A 21,472-nucleotide genomic window follows, 5' to 3' on the forward strand; every position below is an offset into this window, starting at 1 on the left:
TGCTTTCTTTTGACCAGGCTAAAGTGGATCCGGTCACTTAACTGGTTTACTGGCAAGTCTGTCGTTTTAAGAGAATGAAGAAACGAGAAAGTGGTTAACAATGAACGCTATCTGCTAGAGTTTAGGGTTAATAAACTGGAGTTAGGGTTAAAATTTCAACCATTAAAATATCACCAAACAGGAAATTGCTTCGCTCAAATGTAGAAGCAATTTTCACCCGTCATACCTTGACGGGCGATTTTCTAGTAATTCAATAGAAGTGAAGAAATGGCGAAAGTTTTGCAATTTAGTGCTCCTTTTGGGCCGTGGTAGCCCGATCGGTAGAGTGTCGGATTCGGGGCCGGAGGGTCCTGAGTTCGAACCTCGATGGTCGAAGACCCACCGTCGTCATTAAAGGGGACTGGGCGACGTTAAATATGCTCGTGGTCTCAATGTCCTCCAAGTGAAACGATACCTCTGGGGGTGCTAGCACCAGGCAGCTATTAGCTCCTGATCTAGTTCTAAATTCTCATAAACTGTTCGATCCGGTGATGGTGCTGCCATCTATCGGTATAAAAAAATAATGGAGGCTAGGCACTTAGTATGCAGTCCTCGATATAAATACAGTTGTAGTCAGTTGTGACTCGGAATCGAAAATCGAAATCGAGTGCTCCATTTGCCCTTACTTCGCTACTGACAGACGATCTTTAAAGTATAAGATTACAAAAATAGTAAAAAAAATTGCATTAAATGATGCGTTAAGACTGGGACTTATTTATTATAACATGAATTATTTTTTAAAAACTCTATGTAGCACAGAAGTAAGTATTTTTGTTTTTTCAATTCAATCGTGTTTAAAGTAAATACAACCAGGATTTCACACATTATCAGGATGTTGGATATTGTTTAACCTTGTTCATGAGTGTTGCTTTACTAAAATAGTAATTTGAAAGTGGGAATGATAAAATTATGCTAACTATTTGGTATAATCTTTTTTTAAGGCATAAAATTATAAAACTATGTAAATAGCTTCACTAGAAAAGTTTTTGATTTGAAAATATTATTTCCAGAAAATAAGATCTTGTTTTAAAAGAGATCAGAAAAATGTACTATCAGTTTCATCGTAGTTTTTGATAGACATTATAAAAAACGTAATTTTTATGACAAAATATGGGTTTACGCTAAGATTTTTCTTTGTTCCAAAATTGATCATTTCAGTACCTCTTTGAAATAGTTACATGCTGTATTTTCTTGAGAATTTGTGTTTTATTTACGTTGGCTTTTTTACTTTAATCATATTGTAACACAAAGCTTATTGGATCATTTTTCATTTATTTTAATCGATCATTGCAATGTTTAAATATTTTTTTGTTTCGATTATTTCTTCTTCATAATCTCATACTTATTTCAAAAAGAAATTAAATGAATAAGGCAATAACCAAAAAGTTCTTATATTGCATAATAAAGCAAAAACGTTTCTTGTCTAAAATCTGCTTGTTATATTACATAGTTTGCGCTGTTAATTTGAATACATAATTCGTGTGTCATTTCCATTTATTAACTTTTTACTTCAACTTTATGAAAAATTCACGAACGCTTGTAATTGTTTCTGAACGTGATTTTTCTCAGCTTACTTTTGAATTTTTCTACTTTTTGCCATTGTATTCTGATTTCAATTCCTGGCAGATAATTAATAAAACTGAGCCAGAATGTTTTACTTTCACCAATTTTTGTCGTAATTATTTCTTACGCTTTTCATATTTAATACTTTATATCAGGAGCGCCGACTCTTGGGGAGCTGAGATGCTTGAGACCCCCCCCCCCTCAAAAAAATGTGGGGGTGCTGGGAACTCCCTTCGCCAGTAGGTAGAAGAAAGGAGGGAAAGAAATAACATTAAAAATCTAGTCCCAAAAAAGGATGACTTTCAGGCCAGAGACAGGCGGTGACAGAAAGCTGTTTGATCCTCCCCTCCCCTAGGCTCTTTTTTTTTCCTTCGTTTGGCACTTGGGCCAAAATTCCTAACCTTTCATGAAGTTGCTAACCACGCATTCGCACATTAAATAGAATTTTTTTACTCATTTATATGCTATATTTGAATTTTTATGAAGTTTTCTGTGCAAGTGAAAACGTTTGAAGGTCACTTTGTCTATTTTAAACATTGATTCTTAAAAAGAAACCTGGAATTTCCAAGAAGTGTTTGTTCTAACTAACTTTGTTACTTCTTCGACTGTAAATTTATGAATTATTTTAAAAATAATTTACTAATATTTTTTATTCCTACTGGGAAAAATAACTTATAACATTGAAATTTAACTGTGTATAATTTGTGCACGGAAATTTTTCCTTACCTTATATTTAAAATTCATTTTAAAAATAATACTATAGTGATCCTTAAGAAAATTTTGAATACAAATATTGTGATGGTGTGTTATTTCCTCGTATAGTTAAGATAAATTTCATTTCGATGTGGAAAATGTATGCAATGTTTCAATTCAGTACCTTTTCTAAATTCCGCTTTTTCATCTCAAATACGATTTTTATTATTAAAATAAAATTAATGATTATAATTACCCGTATATCTCATTGCCATGGTGTTTTTAGTTTCATATTATAAATTCTTATGTTTTCTGATAGGTCTAAGATAGCGTGCACTTATCAATCTTTCAGGTGACGCACGTAAATCAATATATACGCCACTGATTTAGTCTATTGGATCTATTTGATTTTTTCTTAAGTAAACTCCCCCTCCCCACACCACTAAATGGTGAATGTGGTACGAGAAGAATAAATGCAAGTTCCCCAACCGCTTCCTTTTAAACATGTGGTCCGAGGGGTCCTCTGTATTTCTGCATACCTTCAATACCGACTGTAACACTGGACTTGGTGTAGAGCAAAGTGTTGTACCTTGGGACACTGCTAATTTCTAAAAATCTATTTTTAGCAGCTATGTTTTTGTAATCTCTAATAGTAACCTTTACCACTAAATGATGCCATAATAAAAATCAGCATCAAATGAGTAAAACTGACGATTTTGTGAGAGAAAGAAAATTTCATGACTCCAAAGTAAATATTTTCTTCATTTTATTTCATTTTCTGTCTTTGTATTATTAAACTTAATAAACTGAATTTTATTTTGCTGTACAAATATAAGTACTTTAAATATTTTTTATGGGGAAATAATGATAGTGCAGATTGACCACCATTTTGTTTTTTCTTATACCACGTGGTGATTGTACCTTGGGACAGCCAAACATATTGTATCTTAGGACACGTTCCAAGGTGCAACATATGCATGGTTCTTAATAATTAAGATATGTTTAGTAACATGGAACAGTGTTTGAATCTTATGCAGTCTTTTAAACGCATTTAATGTTAGATAATACGTCATAATTTATTGGTCACAATTCATTATTCATGATTTAATTCATTACCATGATTTTTTTTTTTTTTTTTGCAAAATTAGTTTAAGTATGTGGCTGTTTTCTGATTCATGAAGGCTTTCCCATGGCACAACAGGATGTGTCCCAAGTTTCAATAGGATGTTGTACCTTGGGACAGCTTCGAACTCTTACTTTAAATGGTTGGCAATATTTTATTTTCAAACTGCCTGAATTTTAAAAAATATATTGCATGAAAAATGCTGGCGTATTCTAATATGAAATTTAGATTTTAAATTTCATTCAAATAATTCACGTTAAAAATTAAAATATGAAAAGTGTCCCAAAGTACAACACTCTCCCCTAAGCTATACTTAGATCTTGTTTATAAAATTTGTGTAAGATCTTGAAACTATATCAAGTGAGAATGGCTTTAAAAATAATACATATTTGTGAAAAAATAGTTTACAGTACTAAACTACTTGTGGGCCATTCCACTGCCACGTGCAGGACTATCCGACTCGATAGTTTCACCAACAGTTTGTTATAGATCTTAACATTTTCATTAAACTCTAACACAGTATCATTTTTAATAAATAACTTCGTTACTTAAAATTTAATTAATGTGCACCCCTCACGTGCGGGACATCCAAAGTCAACCTCTTGTATTCCGTAAGTTACCGTTCACAGTATCTTTCTTTCAACACCGAAAAGGATTGCAGACCAGTTCGAAAAAAAAAAAAAAAAAGAAACATCGATGAGTAGTTCTTTTTTTATTCCAATTTAGGCCCAATTTTCACATAAATTCACGAATATGGGGATGAAACATTACTTGCACATATTAGTATTATATATTGATGAAAATGGTAGAATTTTCTGCGTTCTACGCAATTTGTTCCAATGCTCTAACTTTAATACGGCGGGAGTTATTTGCGTTTTTAACTCGATTTTTTTTAGGCTCAGCTGAAATCTAGGCACTACGTTCTTCATTAAATAAATCAATAAAAAGTGAAGGAATTGTCCCACAGTTTTCATTTTAACACCATTGGAAAAAACGACATTTTTTTACTCCAGATCTAACTCGACCTTTGGTCGAAAAAGTAAGCTTCTAACTCCAAAGGAGAAAAGTTACAAGACTTTTTAAATCACGTTCTAAAAATCCCATTTCCATTCAAGTTGTTAATCATTTAATTTTCGCGTTTCCATGGTTACGCTTTTTGAATCCATTGTATCTTTCACACTTCAATTTCTTAAACTTATTTTATTTTATGTTTCCACGCTTTTTAAATCTATCTTTTCCATTTTAGTTTCTTAAAAGTATTTTAATACTGTCATCATTGCTTGGAAGGGAAATTTTGCATGATGTTTTTTTTTTCTTTTATTTAAGACTGATTGTTGAGCAAAAGTCACTTGACACAATTTTTATTTTCATGCGGTAGACCGGGCAAAGCTGGGCAACGCAGCTATTAATAATACCGTTGAAAAAATATGTATTTGGCCATTCCTCTGAAAACGGTCATTTTGTCCCGCTGGTGACTGTTCATATATTCCATAAACAAGAAATAACTTTCAAAGGTAATGACGAAACTTTTTGCTTAAGAAGTCACACGTATGTTTATGATTTCAAAAGCAACAAAATTTTGTCCATTATCCTTTTAAATTATTAATTTTAATGAAAAGTATGAAGCGTTACGTGTGGGACAGAATCAAAGTTTTCCGTGAAATGACCCATGTGCACAATTTGTACCAAGTTAGTTCTATTTGATTCAATTAAAAACACAAATAGGTTGGTAATAACCATTACAATTGATCAGCTGTGAAACTTCTGAAGTAAATAAAAATACATCATATTGTAGGAAACAGAATTTAGAGACCAATACGTCTGCAGCGCATATTGGTCGTTATTGACAAAGAATATTCAAATAATTGGCACAACACAATAAACTTTTTTTTTACTACGATGAAACTCTCAAAGTTAGAGCTCTTTTAGTGTCTTTCTGTTGAAATCCTAATTAAAGTTACAATTAAGACAAACACGTTTGTCTCAAAGCCAGAGATGGATGGGATGAATCTTTTCACGAGGAGGCAATTCGAAGACGATCTTAATTGACCATGGGATGGGTCGAGCCCCACCCCCATCAGCGACATTCCATCGCGTGGTTTCCGATCTTTTCATCAACTGACAGCCGAGCCGCTTCCTCGGTGAAGGAAAGATATTTATATCCCACGCGATGCCAGAAACTTGCACGCCCTCTCATAATCAAGGAAGAGACAGCTGTCAGTTGCTTCTTCACCAGGCCCACGTGAGGAGTTTCGGTGTGCCCCCCATCACCCGAGACAGAAGATTTTGGAGCATGCTGGAAATAGTGAATGCGCAGTTTCGAACGATTTTCTCGAAGAATCTGAAAATGTTATCTCGAATATTCTGTTATTGGGCTTTTTGAACGCTTAATGACATCAAATTGAGTAAGTTTACTTTGAATATCCAAACTCAAAATCCTAAGATGACAGATTCAGTATCAGGGTTTTTGTTCAGGGGTGCCCCAATGAGAGGTCACGGACGGTCACTGTGACCTCCTAAATAATATTTCCTTGATTTTCTCGAAGAATCTGAAAATGTCATTTTCGAATTGTCTGTTCTTGTGCTTTTTGAACGCTTAATGACGTCAAATTGAGTAAGTTAACTTTAAATATCCAAACTCAAAATCCTAAGATAATAGATTCAGTATCAGGGTTTCTGTTCTGAGATATCTCAATTTGAGGTCCGGGAAGTCACTGGGACTTCCCAAATATATATCCTTGGTTCGCCTAATTTTGTCTGACGATTCAGAAAATTAGGAGAACAATATCGCAGTTTTTAAATGCCCCGATGTCCCTTTTCATGTGATGTATTTATGTGTGCTACTCGTATTTTAAAATTTGGTTAAAAAAAATCGTATTAACAAAATTTTTGGAATTCCATTCAGTGAATGAGGATATTAGCCCTCCCAGAAATATAAGTTCTATGCATCTCTGCTTTCTATTCATTAAAGATGTTGGATAAGAATTCAAAAATCCCAATAAAAACCTAGCTTTCATTGTACAGAGCAATAACAGATAAAATTATTATCAGGCAGGATTTTCCTTTGATTTAATTTTTATGTTTCTTTGTTAAAAAAAAAGGAAAAAAAAAAACAAGTTTTAGGAATTAACAGTAAATTCTATGAATGTTTTTTTAAAACAAAGAATAGTGATTTCAGTTTCTACTTAAATCAATTTTGGTTAGACATATGCATTACCTGCTTTGCCATTTTTAGATCTCGCAATTTCTAGGGTTTTTTTTTTCTTTTCCTACGGTTGATTTGGGAGAAGATTCTATTATCGGTATAAGGCTACAAAAGAGTCGCAAAATTCGTAAGCTGTTCATAAAGTTAAAAAACTTCAATTTTGGATTCATCAAATTCAGTTTCCACTGAAATTTAAGCGCAAAATAATCTTTAGTGTAGAAGAACAAAAAGCTGAAATAATCATTTTCTGCACTGAGAAAAATTGCTTTCACCAGTATCTCTCAACTGTAAGTACGAACTTTAGGCTCCATATTTAGTATTTAATAGCTGTAAAACAATTTGAATACACAGGAATTTTTACAGCATCTTAGCATGACCGATGTAATTGCAAACAGTTGTAATATTTTTAAATAAAATGCAGAATTTACTTTAACTTAAAATAAGTTTCTTTTTAAAGTAAATTAATTCAAAAACCCATTTAATAAATTTTTTTTTTTTTTTTTCTGAAAAGATCTGTGAACCTAGATGGATATTAAAAAACCCAGACGTAGGAGCACTGTTCAATACTTACATGGGTGAATATACGCTATTTGAATTCCAATGGCACGTAGAAAATTTGTAGGTAAAACTAATTGTATTAATGTAATCGGAATACTTAGTTATTAAAGAATAGTGTCTTTTATTTGGCCCATAAAGTCAGTTCTCGGTAACGGCTTCATTTTAGCACTGATAGTTGAAAATAATTATCAATGAATAAAAGATGTCCTTGACCGATAGTATCCAGCGCAATACAGACTTAAGTTGAAAGCAAGCTTACAGCGTTGAACAAAATTCAAATAATATTGCATCAATTGCACTGCCACTGCCACTATGCGTGCTTGTGCCAGTCGCTACAGTATTTCCCCTGGTAAATACATGTTTTTAAATTTTTTCGTTACCTAAATGTACGTTTGTACAATGCAATGTTTATTATGTGCAGACATCAGGGATTACGTTTAAGTTCTGGTAAAAAGAACGCGTGATGTTGTTCTTATAGGCTATGTGTGATTTTGTCACTTCTCTGGCGTCACTCCTCTGGTAGTTTATGTGCTAATAGTGTCACCCCCAGACAGCACATTTTCCCCTTTTGCCTAAAAAACTCAAAAAAGCCCAAATATCTTCTGGCCTTTATTTTTACAAACACAAAAATAACGGCAACTACTGAAATAATGAATATTAAACTAAACAGAAAACCTTTCCTTTGAGACACAAAAAGTTCGTTTACCATATATTCACCCCGTCGGCGTGTATTACGACTGAATTCGTAAAGTTTCCAGTACTGGAACACCGGTACGCCAATGAGAAATAGTTGTTGAATTCTGAGCAGGGATGATGATTACCCAAAAGGCTCGGGATGCTTTAGTTTTCCCTCAGAAATTTTATGGGATCCAAATATGACTGTAAAACTGTGTTTAATACTTCCAATTTCTGCTTTTAACTGTTTCTTTTCTTTTCTTTTTTTTTTTTTTTTTTGAAGAGATTGCTAACATTAGAACTTGCTCAACAAAAATGTTTGAAAGAATTAAATGATTATAGAAAAGGAGGTCAAATGTAAATAAAATGTAGCTAAAAGCTAGATTTTCAAGAGTGGGATTTGATTCAATTCTGTTACAATGTACTTTTATGACATTCAATTTCCTTTTTGAAGTGTCAAGTAAGATTCAATATGTTTCTACCTACATTGCTGAGAATTCAAGTGCAACATATGTAATAAACAAAATTTCTGTCTGTCGGTAAAGTGCAATAAACTGAAACCTGAATTCTGCTAAGCCACTTCGCATTAGTCAGTGTTGTATCAATGCGCATAGAATGTTTAGAAAAATTTCTCCAAATAAAAGTGGGGATGAGACCTAGCTTCCTCTCATTTCAGAGGTTAATCGGGCCCTGATCCGGAGTCGTGATCAATTTTATGTGAATGGAGAATTCATTTATGTACAAAGCAGTATTGGAACAGTGTGACGTTTGCTACCAATTCACGCCAGGGATACTTGTACTAACTTTTCTTGCTTTTATTTTTCTAAATTTTGAAAATTTCAGAAGGAATACTCAAGTACGATATGTTGTGTGATTGTGTGTTCATATGATACAACATTTAGCACTCTTACTCTAGAGGGGGGATTACAAATATCATCCACGATTTGTTGCCTTGGAGGTCCATAATCGCAGAGCCGCCAAGAGCCAAGGCAGGCCCCTTGTTAGTTGGGTGTCCACCCCTCCCCCCCCGCCAAAAAAAAAAAACTTATACAGTCGAACTCGCTTTTAACGAGCGCAAAGGAACCTCGATATTTGCTCTTTATGACCGAGTGCTCTTAAAAAAATGAGTTTGCGAAAAAATTCATAAAAGTTCATCATAGTTGCTTTATTTATTCTTTTTAATCACTGTACACTTTGCTTTGAATTGTCTGAATGTCTCTTTCTTATGTCATTGTTTTTGAGGAATACTCATATACATACAAATATAATAATTTGAATGTTTCCTTATTCCATCCACAAATTGAAAAAGTGCTGTCATCGCTTGTTTTCTGGATTTATGATTTATCACTAACTTTGGTTGTCTTTGCAATGTTAAAGAAAATTTACCAACAAAGGATAAGCTGAGCTGGAAGTCAATAGAAATTTTACGAACTTAACATTGTACCAACCAGATGTTTCAGAATTCCTCGTCAAATCCGGGTTCTCGTTAAATCTGATTTCTAGTTAAATCCGGGCTCGTTATAAGCGAGTTCGATTGTACGACTCTGATGCCGTGCCGGACCTTCCCAAAGACCAAGCCCTTAGTTTCCGACTAAGCTGACATGGCCTCTCGTCGGCCCTGATGAATAGCCAATTTGTTCATCATAAGAGTTGATCAGCTTTAAAACACAGAACCAAAAGCTTCTATATCAAGCTCGAGCATATTTTTCCTTTTCTATGATGTCAAAACATAATTTAAAGAACATTCGTGGTTGTAAAGAACATTTGTGGTATTGCTATTCCCAATAATCTTCTCTTAAGTACTATGCACCAGTATTGGTTTTTAATACATTTCCACAGGAAATGTTTTGAACAAAATTTTTTACCACTCACACAGGTCCTCCATTTAGGAGTCAGGAGGAGGGCAATTGACCCTCCTGGTTTTGAGAAATCATTACATTTTCATGCATGTAGTGGGAGTATTTTTGGTTATTTATATCGAAATAATATGCATTGAGTAAATATCCTTTGACCCTCTAACTTCCCCGGGAAAATTTGAAATAACGGACCTGAACTCGCGTTTTTAGTTATGAACTCGTAGAAATATTTCGTTAAATGTTCGGAGTAAAAAACCTTGGAGGTCGAAGATTTAACGGTCGTATTCACCAAATCCAGAGACGCGAACCGCCGTTCGAAGTCTTCTTCAATGATTAAAAAACTTCAGTTGGCACACCGGGAGTCAGAATGAGGTTCAACTTTGATAGTGAAGACGTCCATTAAAAAAAATAATAATAATAATTATAAGAAAAGCTAGATAAAAATGATTCTGATAGAATACCCCATTTTACTTTTAGCTGTTCAGCTTAAATTAAAGTCATCAATTCCAGTAGAAAGTCCACAGAAATGTGTTCCCAGGATTAAATGGCGCCCCCGGACTCCAGGTGCTCCAAGTGCAGAAGATACTGTCGCCGAGTGACCACGTTCCTCTTCTCACACGTAGGACTATGCGGTCTCGTGGTTGGTTACAGCATCGTTGGAGCCTTCACTTTCGAAGCTCTGGAGGCTGGATACGAGCTGGAGAAGAGGCGGACGATGCTTAGGGAGAGAGAGACTCTTGTATCCGATCTTTGGATGCTAACAGCTGGCAGCAGCGTCCTCTCCGAGATAAACTGGACCTCCATGGCCATAGAGACTTTGCAGGTTAGTATATAGTCTTTCAAAGAATGTATAATACACTGGTGGACAAATTGCTATGAACGGATAGCAATTGCAGCATTAGCAAACCACAAAACAAAAGGCATGGAGATATGGAAATTAGCATAAGGGCGAGATACAGTAAGACGCGTTGTGCATATCGTCGCCTCAGAGCAACAGTAAGATATCATAGCGTCATTCCTGGGATTAGATTTCTAAGTGTTGCTCTGAGGCGACGATATGCAAATTTTTATTCAAGACGTTGTTCGTCGCGTGATACCGCTGAGCGATATAAAGGATTTGGCGCGTGAGGACCGGTGTTGTTCAAAGGCAGAGTTTAACGGGAAAAAATCAATTGACGAACTTGCAATTCTTGGCATGTCTTCCCGACATTACTAAGATGAGTTTACGGGTGGCCGTATAATTGGCAAGGTCGAAGAAGGGCGAAAAATACTAGATGTTGCCAGGGTGTTCGATGTCCAGCCACAGTGTTGTTTCGAGGTTTTGGAAGCCATTTCAAAAAAAGGGAATGTGTAGCAAACATCGCGGGGAAGGTCTTGAACGCAGTAGACGTCAGAAGAATAAAGTGCACGCAGCAAAAAGGAACCGAATCAGCACAGCTACTGAGGCAGCAAAGTAATTTCTTGCTGCTACTGAAAAGCAACTATCCAGAAAAACTGTAGTCAGACGTTGGCAGGCAGCAGGACTATAAGCCCGTCGGCTTGTTTTGTACATCCCACTGCCACACACCACACTAGACAACTGTCTCTAGTATGGTGTAAGGCACTCTAGTATGGTGTTGCTGCAAGTCAGCGTTTCACCCGTTTGCAACGGTATCAACAGCGTCGCAGTTGTGGAGGGAAGTCGAATGGGTTTGTGTTGACGAAAACAAGGTCAGTCTGTCGTTTGATTACGGGCAACAACTGATCTGGCGTGAGAGTGGTACTGCATGCAGGCCGGGAAACATAAAAGAAAAGGACCAATATCCTACAAGTGGGGTACTGGGATTATGATAATAGCTGTACTTTGCTCATGTGCTTCCACAAGAGACCATGGCTGGCCAGCGATACATTAATGTTTTCTGCTGCCTCATGTTCACATCTTCCGTAGTGCTGCGGGCGGTATATTTGCTTTCATGGATGACAATGCAACATGTCATCGAACAGTCGCTGCTCAAGAGTGTCTAGAAAACGGCGATATTCAATCCATCGGGTGGCCAGTATGTTCTCCAGATCTGAACCACATCTAAAATACATGAAATACACCGCCAGCTTGGTCATTTCCAGCCGAGGACTGCAGTTTCGTGCTAATTAGCACTCATCAGCCCGGCATAGGAAAGTGACTGATATGGAGAGGGAAAACCTCTTAAGGAAGCAAAGAGTGCCAAACAAACTGGTAGCTAATGTATAGTCCTGTCCTCGGCTGGAAATGACTGAGCTGGCGGTGTATTTCATGTATTTCTGCTTTAGTCCTGGCTAATGGGCGGTAATTTACTGAATACACATCTAAAATGTTTGGGATGCTTTGGGGGGGGGGATCTTGCTGGTCGACAATGCCCTTCAATAAACAAGGACCACCCAAACATGCAATATACCAGACAGCCCGGTTATCACATCCAGGGACTGCAGTTTCGTTCATATTGAAAATCAGTCATGAATAGCGACTAACTGAGAGCGCCAGCAAACTGGTAGGCAATGTAAATTTACATCACCAATGAGTGAACACAGCATGGTGCGTTTCGACTCGTAAATTGAAGACAATGCTTAGGTATTTAGCACCGTTATATGTATTATAAGTTACCGCCTCTAAGCCTAAGGCAGAACAACATGCAATATACCGGACATCAGGTTATCACCATAGGCGGATTTAGAACTGAGTTCCTGAGGGGAGGGGGGGGCAGGATTTTTTTTTTTTCAGCAATATTAGTTGTAATCAAGACTAGATTTATAATATACACTTTTCTGGCCCTAAGCTGTTTCAGCTTTTTGGTATGTTTTGTAGACCCGGACAACTTTTCTGTCGGCGGCAAAAAAAGGCCAAAGTGCACCCCCCTTCCCCACTATGTTTTATACATTTGGTTCATGATGGGAAATGGTGTCCCTTCTAAGTAGGGAATATACCTAATTAGATATACAAAGTAGAATGTACCCAAGTTTAGGGTGTCCGGGGGTTTCTCCCCCGTAGGAATTTTGGTAAAATAAATATAAATTTCTGCATTTTGAAGCCTTCTGCAATTCGAACCAGAAAGATCTCTGAAAAAAAAAGCAAAATACTCTTTTGCCAATTACGATAATACACAATACAAATCAGTGGTAGCAGCCCTCAAAAAGAAAAAGCGAGGTAGAAGATAAGATTATGTTTTGTTATTTGCTTACATCGGGCTGTTTAAATTCAATTAGTTTCTGGTCAAGCCTTTAATCCACCCACAAGTACAACAATGAATTAAACACAAAATGATCAATAGTAAAAAATGCCTTTAAAAAAATGGTGTACAGATTTAGAAAATAGATAACAGGAGAGTACCGTGCTGCCCATTTGGACAATTCGTCATTTATACACTTAATTAAATTAAATTGAAGCACCCTTTGCTTAGGAAATTCAAAGACTCATCTAATCCGTTTCAAGGACTTGAGAACAATTAAAATTATTTAATTACAAGCAGTGCAGAAAACGAAAAGGAATAGAGGTGGTGTTTTTTTTTCCGCGTACTGAACAGATTAACAATATGCAGTAAAAGTAAGATAGAAGCAAGCAATACAAAAGAATTTCCAAAATACTGCACTGCATTTGGGATTAAATAAACAGCAAGATGTGAAACATGTGAGTCACAAAAATTTATCTCAAGCACTATGTTATAAAAACGTGTTAACCATGATTTTTACATTTTTGATGCAGGATGAGGCAAGGAACTGAATTTAACATATTTTAGCATTTATTCCTCTACCATCTATCCCTTCCCATTTGTTATAAATGTTTAAATTTATGGTTTGTATCCGTACTTTTCCAAAATTTTCAAGGTTTTCAAGCACTTTAAAATGAAATTTATTTTTTCAAGTCCTTCCCATTTATTTTTGATACGGAACAACTCATGAAATTTTCTGGAGTTGGAGGCCTTCAACAAAGCGGGTGTTCTAAGCTATATAGCTTGTTTAGTTTATAGGAAAATCCGCTTTTTTAAAATCTTTGTTTCAGTTTCTAATTTGTTGAAATAATTCTTGATTATTTTAAGTATTGCAGCTGAATACATACCTCGTTCAGTCGATATTTTCACTTATATACTTGCCCTAATAGCTTTTAGTTAAAAGTAGTTGTTTTCAACACATTTCAGCATCCCAGTGACCGCTTTACTACTTGTAATATATTGTACATATTTCTCCCCCCCCCCCCCCAGAAAAGGACAGTCGCTATTCTCTTCATTTTCGCTTCTGAACTATTCAAAAAAAAAAATCATGATTTTTTTTCTTTTAAGATTTTGGAAGGTTTATTGTTACTAGAGACGTACCGAGTAGCACTTTGGCCGAGTAGCCGAGTACCGAGTACTCGGCCTTTCACTACTCGGCCGAGTACCGAGTTACCGAGTACTCGGCCTTTCACGACTCGGCCGAGTTACCAAGTACCAATTATGTTTTAACAAGAACCACCGACACACATGTGATGAATTTTGAACTTATTGGAATAGTAGTATAGACCTCCTTGTCCATATAATAGTTTTTAAAACTAAATTCCTGGTGAAATTTAATTACGCATTATATAAACAATTTTGTTTGTCAAAAATTTTACCAAAAAATGATTTTTAAAATTAAAAATAAATAAATAAAAGGTATGATTAATCAAGTTGGAATTAAAACAAATTACAGTAAAATCCCTCTAATGCGGACACTAACAGGACAATTTTTTTTGTCCGCAATAGAGAGGTGTCTGCAGGACAGGGGTTTAATAATGTTATTTGCATTGGAACTGGGGAATTAAAAATTGTCCGCATAAGAGGGGTGTCCGTTAGGAGGGGTTTCACTGTATATCTATCAATTATAGTTCTAGTCCGCCAAACATAAATATTTTTTTAAAGCAGATAAAACAAATGTGCAAGAACACTGCAGACACATGTTTCCGCCCCCCCCCCCCCTTACAAGGAATGTCTTTTTCAGTGCATAACATGCGAGCTAGAGAAGGTAAAGACATTCAACAAAAAAATCCAACTTTTGTCGGATGCCTTTAAATCCACGAGCTCCCATTTTGTGCATAGAAAAAGGAATTCCTTATAACTTCCAAAACACGTATCTGCAGTGTTCCTACACTGTGCTTTTAACATTGCTTTATTTTCTTTAATTTTTTAAGCAAAGGTATTTTTATATTTTTTATAACTAATTTTTGTTTGTATCAAATATCCATTTTTAATATAAAAATTCCATATTTTCTATACTTGCCTTTTTTTGCATAATTTTTAATAAACAAGTTTAATAAACTTTGGGGACATTAAAAGAAAGATTTATACCATTGAAGCATAACAAACTTCATTATTCTCAAAATTTAAATTTGACTTATAAATTTTAATTGTAAATTATTGCAGAATATAATGCTTGCTTTTTTTTAAATAAAAATTTTGGTATCTGTCTTGGACAATATTCAATTTTTTGCAACTACTCGGTATTGGCCGAGTATCTGATCAGAATTTGGCCGAGTACCGAGTACTCGGCAAATTGGCCGAGTATGCCGAGTACCGAGTAATTACCGAGTACTCGGTACGTCTCTAATTGTTACTATTAATAAATTCCTTCCAAGACCGAGGGGGCATTGCCCCCCCCCGCCCCCCCCCATAAATCTGCCCATAGTTATCACACCCAGAGACTGCAGTATATTGCACGTCTGCTTAGCCTTAGCTTAGGGGTAGTCACACTGCTAAGAACACCCTCATCCGTGAGAGACAGAGGAATGGAATTACTGCGATAGCTGCTGAATAATGTTGTGTGAAGCATGAAACGACATGTGGAAGCTTGCATCACCCTACATGGTAGCCATATCCAGTATTAACATTTTACCCCGGAATACCTAGAAACGGAAATTACATTTTTTTTTCCTCTTACGTGTTCAACACAAAATGATTGTTTTTTCCTTTGAACACTTTTCAAAGGCGTTGGGATTTCATAACACAATAAATTAACGTTATTGTAGTAGTAGACACTCGTTTTACGCGGGTTTATTTTACGCGGCTTCGATTATACGCGGTTTAAGATTTGACACCTTTATTTTATTTTACGCGGATGAGTTTCGGTTTCACGCGGATGTGGTAATGCAAACAGATAACATTTTCCCCTCTTTCAAAATACTAACTCCTAAAGATTGCAGATTACGCGTAATCAACTGCATTTTGGCGTGCTATCAATCGAGCTGGGGCCTCTGGAGACATTTTATGCGATTGGTTCCAGAGCTCTTTCCAGAAATAAAGTTATTAAACTCACACAGTTCTGAAGTCACTGGAAGAAGAGCTTTTAGGAGTAATAAAGGAGGCCAAAACCAACGAGGATACCGAAGTAGGTGATACACAACCAAAAACGTTTACATTGAAAATTTTTAGCCATTCCTAGACAATAGAGAAATCTTTCTTGTTTTTGGTGAAGGAAGGTATGGATGCGTTAATGCTCTGCAAAAAATGACAGAGAAAAATTCTTAATGATTGCCAAAAGACTATCATAGCCAGCTCCTTTTTACAAACAAAACACAAAATTAATTTATGTTTTCTTTATGTATGTTCTTGATTATGTATGACATCCAATCACACTTATTTTTTTACGCGTTACACAGCCCTTTGTGATCCGTCCATATCAATTGTCCGTCAGTGTGTATGTGATTGTGAAAGACCGAAGTTGGAGAATATCAACTTTTACTGGTTATTCAAAGGAAATATTCGGTCTTCTACCAACAATTTTAACTATTTAATTTCAGAACGTCATTTTTTCTTAGGATTTCGAAACCACTTTGGTCAAGGCAGTGCGAAAGGAAGGATACGACGGAAAAGACGAAAGCCCTCTGCAATGGACATTTTCTGGGGCTCTTTTGTATTCCATCATTGTCATCACCACCATCGGTAAATGGGTAGAATTTTTAAAACTATTTTAACCCTTTATGTATCATAGGGTATATGCGTCCTCTAAGTTCAAAATTTGTTTTCTTATGTATCAAAAACAAATATTTTATAAGTTACATTTTTTTTTCAAGTAATTGAGACATCAGAATTTCATTATCAGCAAAGGAAAAAAAAATTATTGCTTAAAAATATGACTTTTTTTTTTACTTTTCAAAATTAAATAGGGTTAGTTGGGGCAAGTGGGTCACTGAGGTAAGTGGATCACCCCCAAAACTGAAATCTGGATAAAGTTTTCAAAATTTTTTACGCTGATCATGTTAAATTTCATCACAGTGATTGGTTTTTCATATATTTGGGCTTCGTGGAATTTTTTTTCTATGTCATAGCACTCAGTCAAAAAACAATTTATTCTGAAAAAAAATTCTTGCGAGTTCAAGCATCATTTTTCAAAGAAGTGTTTCCAGGTTAGTTATTATTATTTTTTTATGATAATTATTTTTTCACTTACAGCTTAACTTTAAGTTCATACAGCAACAAGAGATTTTGTATAAAATATTATTAATAAATGTGTAAGAGGTGGGGTCCCACTTACGCTGCAAATTTTTGCTGTTAGGGGTAAGTGGGTATCCCTATAATAATGGGGATTTCAGAATCAAAAGCAACTCTGATTAAATATTTGTATTGGTGAAATACAAGACAACTAAGATGAACTAGTAGGAATTGATAGCTCAGCTACAAAAACTGCTAAAGCTTGTGATTATGTACATTCGGTTCGATCCGCCGTTCAGAGGTCACTGCTCAGCATACGCATGCGCTACCGGTCTGCAATTCTTTTGCATTTGCATATCATGCCCTACTTTGCATTTTCTGAAATTTTCAGCTCACTCGCGTAAGTAATTCGTGGTGTTGCAATTTTCAGAAACAGAAGTGTAATATAATAAACTGCTATCACCATTTTTTAAATTTATTTATTTTCTTTTTTTAACTATTTTTTTTATAATGGAATTTCTGTGTCGTTTACGTTTTCCGTCGTCTGCTCGAGCAATGTTCTAAAAATGAAGAAACGGGAGCAATCTTTCTAAGCATCCAGACACCATATTAATGGCCCAGCTGCTAACACAAGAGGGATGGTTTGCTCAAATGACTTGTGAAAAGCATACAAAACTGAAGAGCAGTTACTATTTTTTTAGAGGAGCTACTAAACAAATGATTAATGTGGCACAAGAATAAAACGCTTGGAAAAGTGAAACGGTCTCTAGGAGTAGAGTTGCCCGAGTTTCAGACATGATTTTCTGAGTAGCAAGTGGAAAATGGCATTTATGAATTAACTACTATGAACAGTAGTAAAGGAATGCAAATAGAAATATAGTGCATGTACATTGCACAACGATTTCTTCCTGGGTTGGGGCAAGTTTGGAAAAACATTTGAAACAATAAAAGATAATTTGAATTATTATTGTGAAAGTCAAGTTTTTCTCCCTTTTTTTTTTTCTTTTTGATTTTTCGCTTGATGAATAGTAAAACGAGCTGATGTGTGCATCACATGACTTCCTTTTACTCCAATTTAATGTCATTTTCTCATTATTGGCAGTTTTAATGTGATTCAATAGTTTATTCTCTAAATATCACCAACAGTGGTCAAATTAAAAGCAGATTTTTAAAAAAATTTTTTAAAAATATCTCCAAATTTATCGCCAATTTGGCGACAAAACTTGGCGACCAAAAAAACTGGCGATATATCGCCAAGTGTCCGCGAAATTATAACACCACTTGAGTTTACATTGCAATTAACAATGATTTCCCCTCAAAAAGGGGCACAAGATCCCCTTTGGAGCATTCGAATGCAACCAAAAACGAAGGTGCACAACTACACCCCACTAAGAGTCTAAGTACCAAATTTCAACTTTCTATCGCATTCCGTTCTTGAGTTAAGCGACATACATACACACATACGCACATACATATGTACATACAAACGTCACGGAAAAACTCGTTGTAATTAACTCGGGGATAGTCAAAATGGATATTTCGGGTGCCTGTACGTTCCTAGGCATATATCCACATGTGGTCGGGTTGAAAAATAAACTCAACATTCATTCGGGGGTGAGAAAAATGGAAATTGAGGCCGATTTTTGAGTGAAATTTTTTTCGCGAATACAATGCTTCCTTTTTTGTAAAAGGAAGTAAAATGAGAGAAAGAAGGAGTAAAAAAGACCTTTTGGGTTGCAAGGGTCCCTCTTTATTTTCTCATTTTTCAGTACTTGTCATACCGGATGTTTACTTAAATACTAGAAAATTGACCGTCAAGATATGACGGGTGAAAATTGCTTCTACATTTGAATGAAGCAATTGCCTGTTTAGTGATATTTTGATAGCTCATATGTTAACCCAAACTCCAGTGGATTAACCCTAAACTCCAGTAGATAGCATTCGTTGTCGACCACGTTTTCATTTCTTCATGCACCTGAAATGACAGTCCTACCAGTAAAGCATTTAAGTTACCGGATCCAGTTCAGCCTTGTCAAAACAAAGCCTTTCCCTGCATTTTAAACATTACCAAAACATATTATCAAAGTATCATGCAGTGGTGCGAGTTTCATTGTTGATGATGTCAGGAGCGTTACTCGATCATTGGCTATTATATATATGTACGAGGATTTTATTTTATTTTAGATAGTAGTCGGGATTATGTGTCACTTTTCATTTGCTAGTTTTACAATCCATGCTTCATACGTTATAGTTATGAATGTTAAAAATCATATTATAAATTACGCACCATTCAAAAATAGGAACAATTATGATCATTCTATCTGCCGAGAGTACCGCTTTGCATATGTATGCTATTTATAGAGAACTCAATAGTTTTTGCGAGTTTCATGCTGCAACCATGAAATTGTGATATAACATGTATGCTGTATTGCTAACTAGTAAAGAACTGAGTAACTTAACAATCATTTCTGGATATTTTCCCCACATAACTTTTTAAGTGGAATCTTGATACTTGGTACTGTTTGGGACCGAGTGCCATCTGGAGAAAAGAAATTATGAGGACAATTCCAAGGAATTATACGTATAACTCTTAAAGTCTGACCATGAAAAGTTGACCCTTAGCTCTGCCTAGTTTCAGAATTGTCCATTTACATGAAGGAGTGATATGGAGAGGAAAGTTGGAACGGAATTTGCAAGTGCGTCATTGTTCTAGAGCTTGAATACGCCACCTTGTAATTTAAGAAATTAGCCAAAGAGGTAAAATATTTTATTTTGTGCGATCAAGGCAGATGTCTCATTGGACAGGTCACATCATGCGTAAGTGTCGAAATAAACACATTTTTTTATCTTACAGGTCTAAATAAACACATAAAGAAAATATACCACAAGTACTTTTTTTTTCATATCGCCAAAATGTAGCTGAACTCCAAAATATGGCACGCGTTATAAATGGCACGCGTATTAAAATGGAATTACCCATAAGCATTGGCACTATATATATAAACTCGATGTAAATACACTAATGATTTTTTAAAGTCAAATTAAAAGCTATACAGTAAGGTCGCATCTCATAATGCGTACATAATTACTTCATAAGCATAACTTCGACTTCCTGCATTTTCTCCCTTCTTTTTTACTTCCTTTTACAAAAAAAAGGAAGTGTTGTATTCGCAAAAAAATGTTCACTCAAAAATCGACCTTAATTTTTCATTTTGCTCACCCCGAATGAACGTTGAGTTTTTTTTTTTTTTTTTTTTTTTCGACTCGACCACACGTGGATAGGTGCCAAAGAACGTATAGACATGCGAAATATCCATTTTGACGATTCCCGAGTTAATCACAACGAGTTTTCTCGTGACGTCTGTAAGTACGTATGTATGTATGTGCGTATGTGCGTATGTATGTCGCATAACTCAAGAACGGTACGTCCCAGAAAGTTGAAATTTGGTACGTAGACTCCTAGTGGGATCTAGTTGTGCACCTCCCCTTTTGGTTGCATTCGGGTGTTTCTAAAGGGGTCTTTTGCCCCTTTTTTGGGGGAAATCATTGTTAATTTCGATGTAAACTCAAGTGGTGTTATAATTTAACGGACACTTGGCGATATGTCGCCAGTCTATTAGTCGCCAAGTTTTGTCGCCAACTTGGCGACATATTTGGCGATTTTTTTTAAAAATTTGGTTTTTATTTGTCCACTTTTTTTTTAATATTTAGAGAGTAAACTATTGAATCACATTAAAATTGCCAATAATAGGGAAATGACATTAAATTGGAGTAAAAGGAAGTCATGTGATGCACACATCAGCTCGTTTCTTTTTCTTTTTTCGCTTTCGGGATATTTGACGCTCTATAGCGCGTTGGCGGCAACCCTGCATATATTTTTGAACATCCCATTTCCATAAAATCGTTGCTATTTGTACTGGACCCAATCCAGATCATTAGGTAGTGTGAGGGGGCAGCAAAACAAACAGTTTACGCATCTCAATGAGCTCGTAAAGTGTCCGAAGGCAAACTCTGGTAGAAGAACTTAAAAATATCTCCTTTTCCGCGCGCTACGGAAAACTCAACGTTCCCCACATTTCTATTTACGAAGATGGCGTTCTCATAATACAATATTTTTATTCGTGGGGTAACTGACGATCCTTCTGATTCTAAGCGATCCGTTTTGGTTTATCGAACAAAATCCTTAAAATACGAAAAGAAACACATTTTTAACGTGGCATGGCACTTTTGTTTATGTATAATATTAGTGTGAGTTATAAAGAAAAAACGCACAGAGAGAGAAACAGATATGAACAGAAACCAGTTTAATTAATTTTATGAAGCTTATAAATGGGAACAAATTTATGACTGGTGCTTGTTTTTATTAACACGC

The 21,472-nt window shown here is 35.6% G+C and overlaps 1 protein-coding gene across 1 annotated transcript in view; it reads left to right on the top strand.

Annotated features, from left to right (window-relative positions):
- Window positions 1-10,256: 10,256 nt before the first annotated feature.
- The window catches only part of LOC129220840 (TWiK family of potassium channels protein 18-like), a 50,057-nt gene continuing 38,841 nt past the window's right edge, over window positions 10,257-21,472 (top strand). Inside the window, exons 1-2 of the mRNA XM_054855271.1 lie at window positions 10,257-10,535; window positions 16,488-16,611. Of these exons, the coding sequence (XP_054711246.1) occupies window positions 10,257-10,535; window positions 16,488-16,611 (403 nt within the window). The remainder of the gene's footprint in view (window positions 10,536-16,487; window positions 16,612-21,472) is intronic.

This window comes from Uloborus diversus, chromosome 4 (genome assembly GCF_026930045.1).
Source record: "Uloborus diversus isolate 005 chromosome 4, Udiv.v.3.1, whole genome shotgun sequence".
Taxonomy (NCBI): Eukaryota; Metazoa; Arthropoda; class Arachnida; order Araneae; family Uloboridae; genus Uloborus; species Uloborus diversus.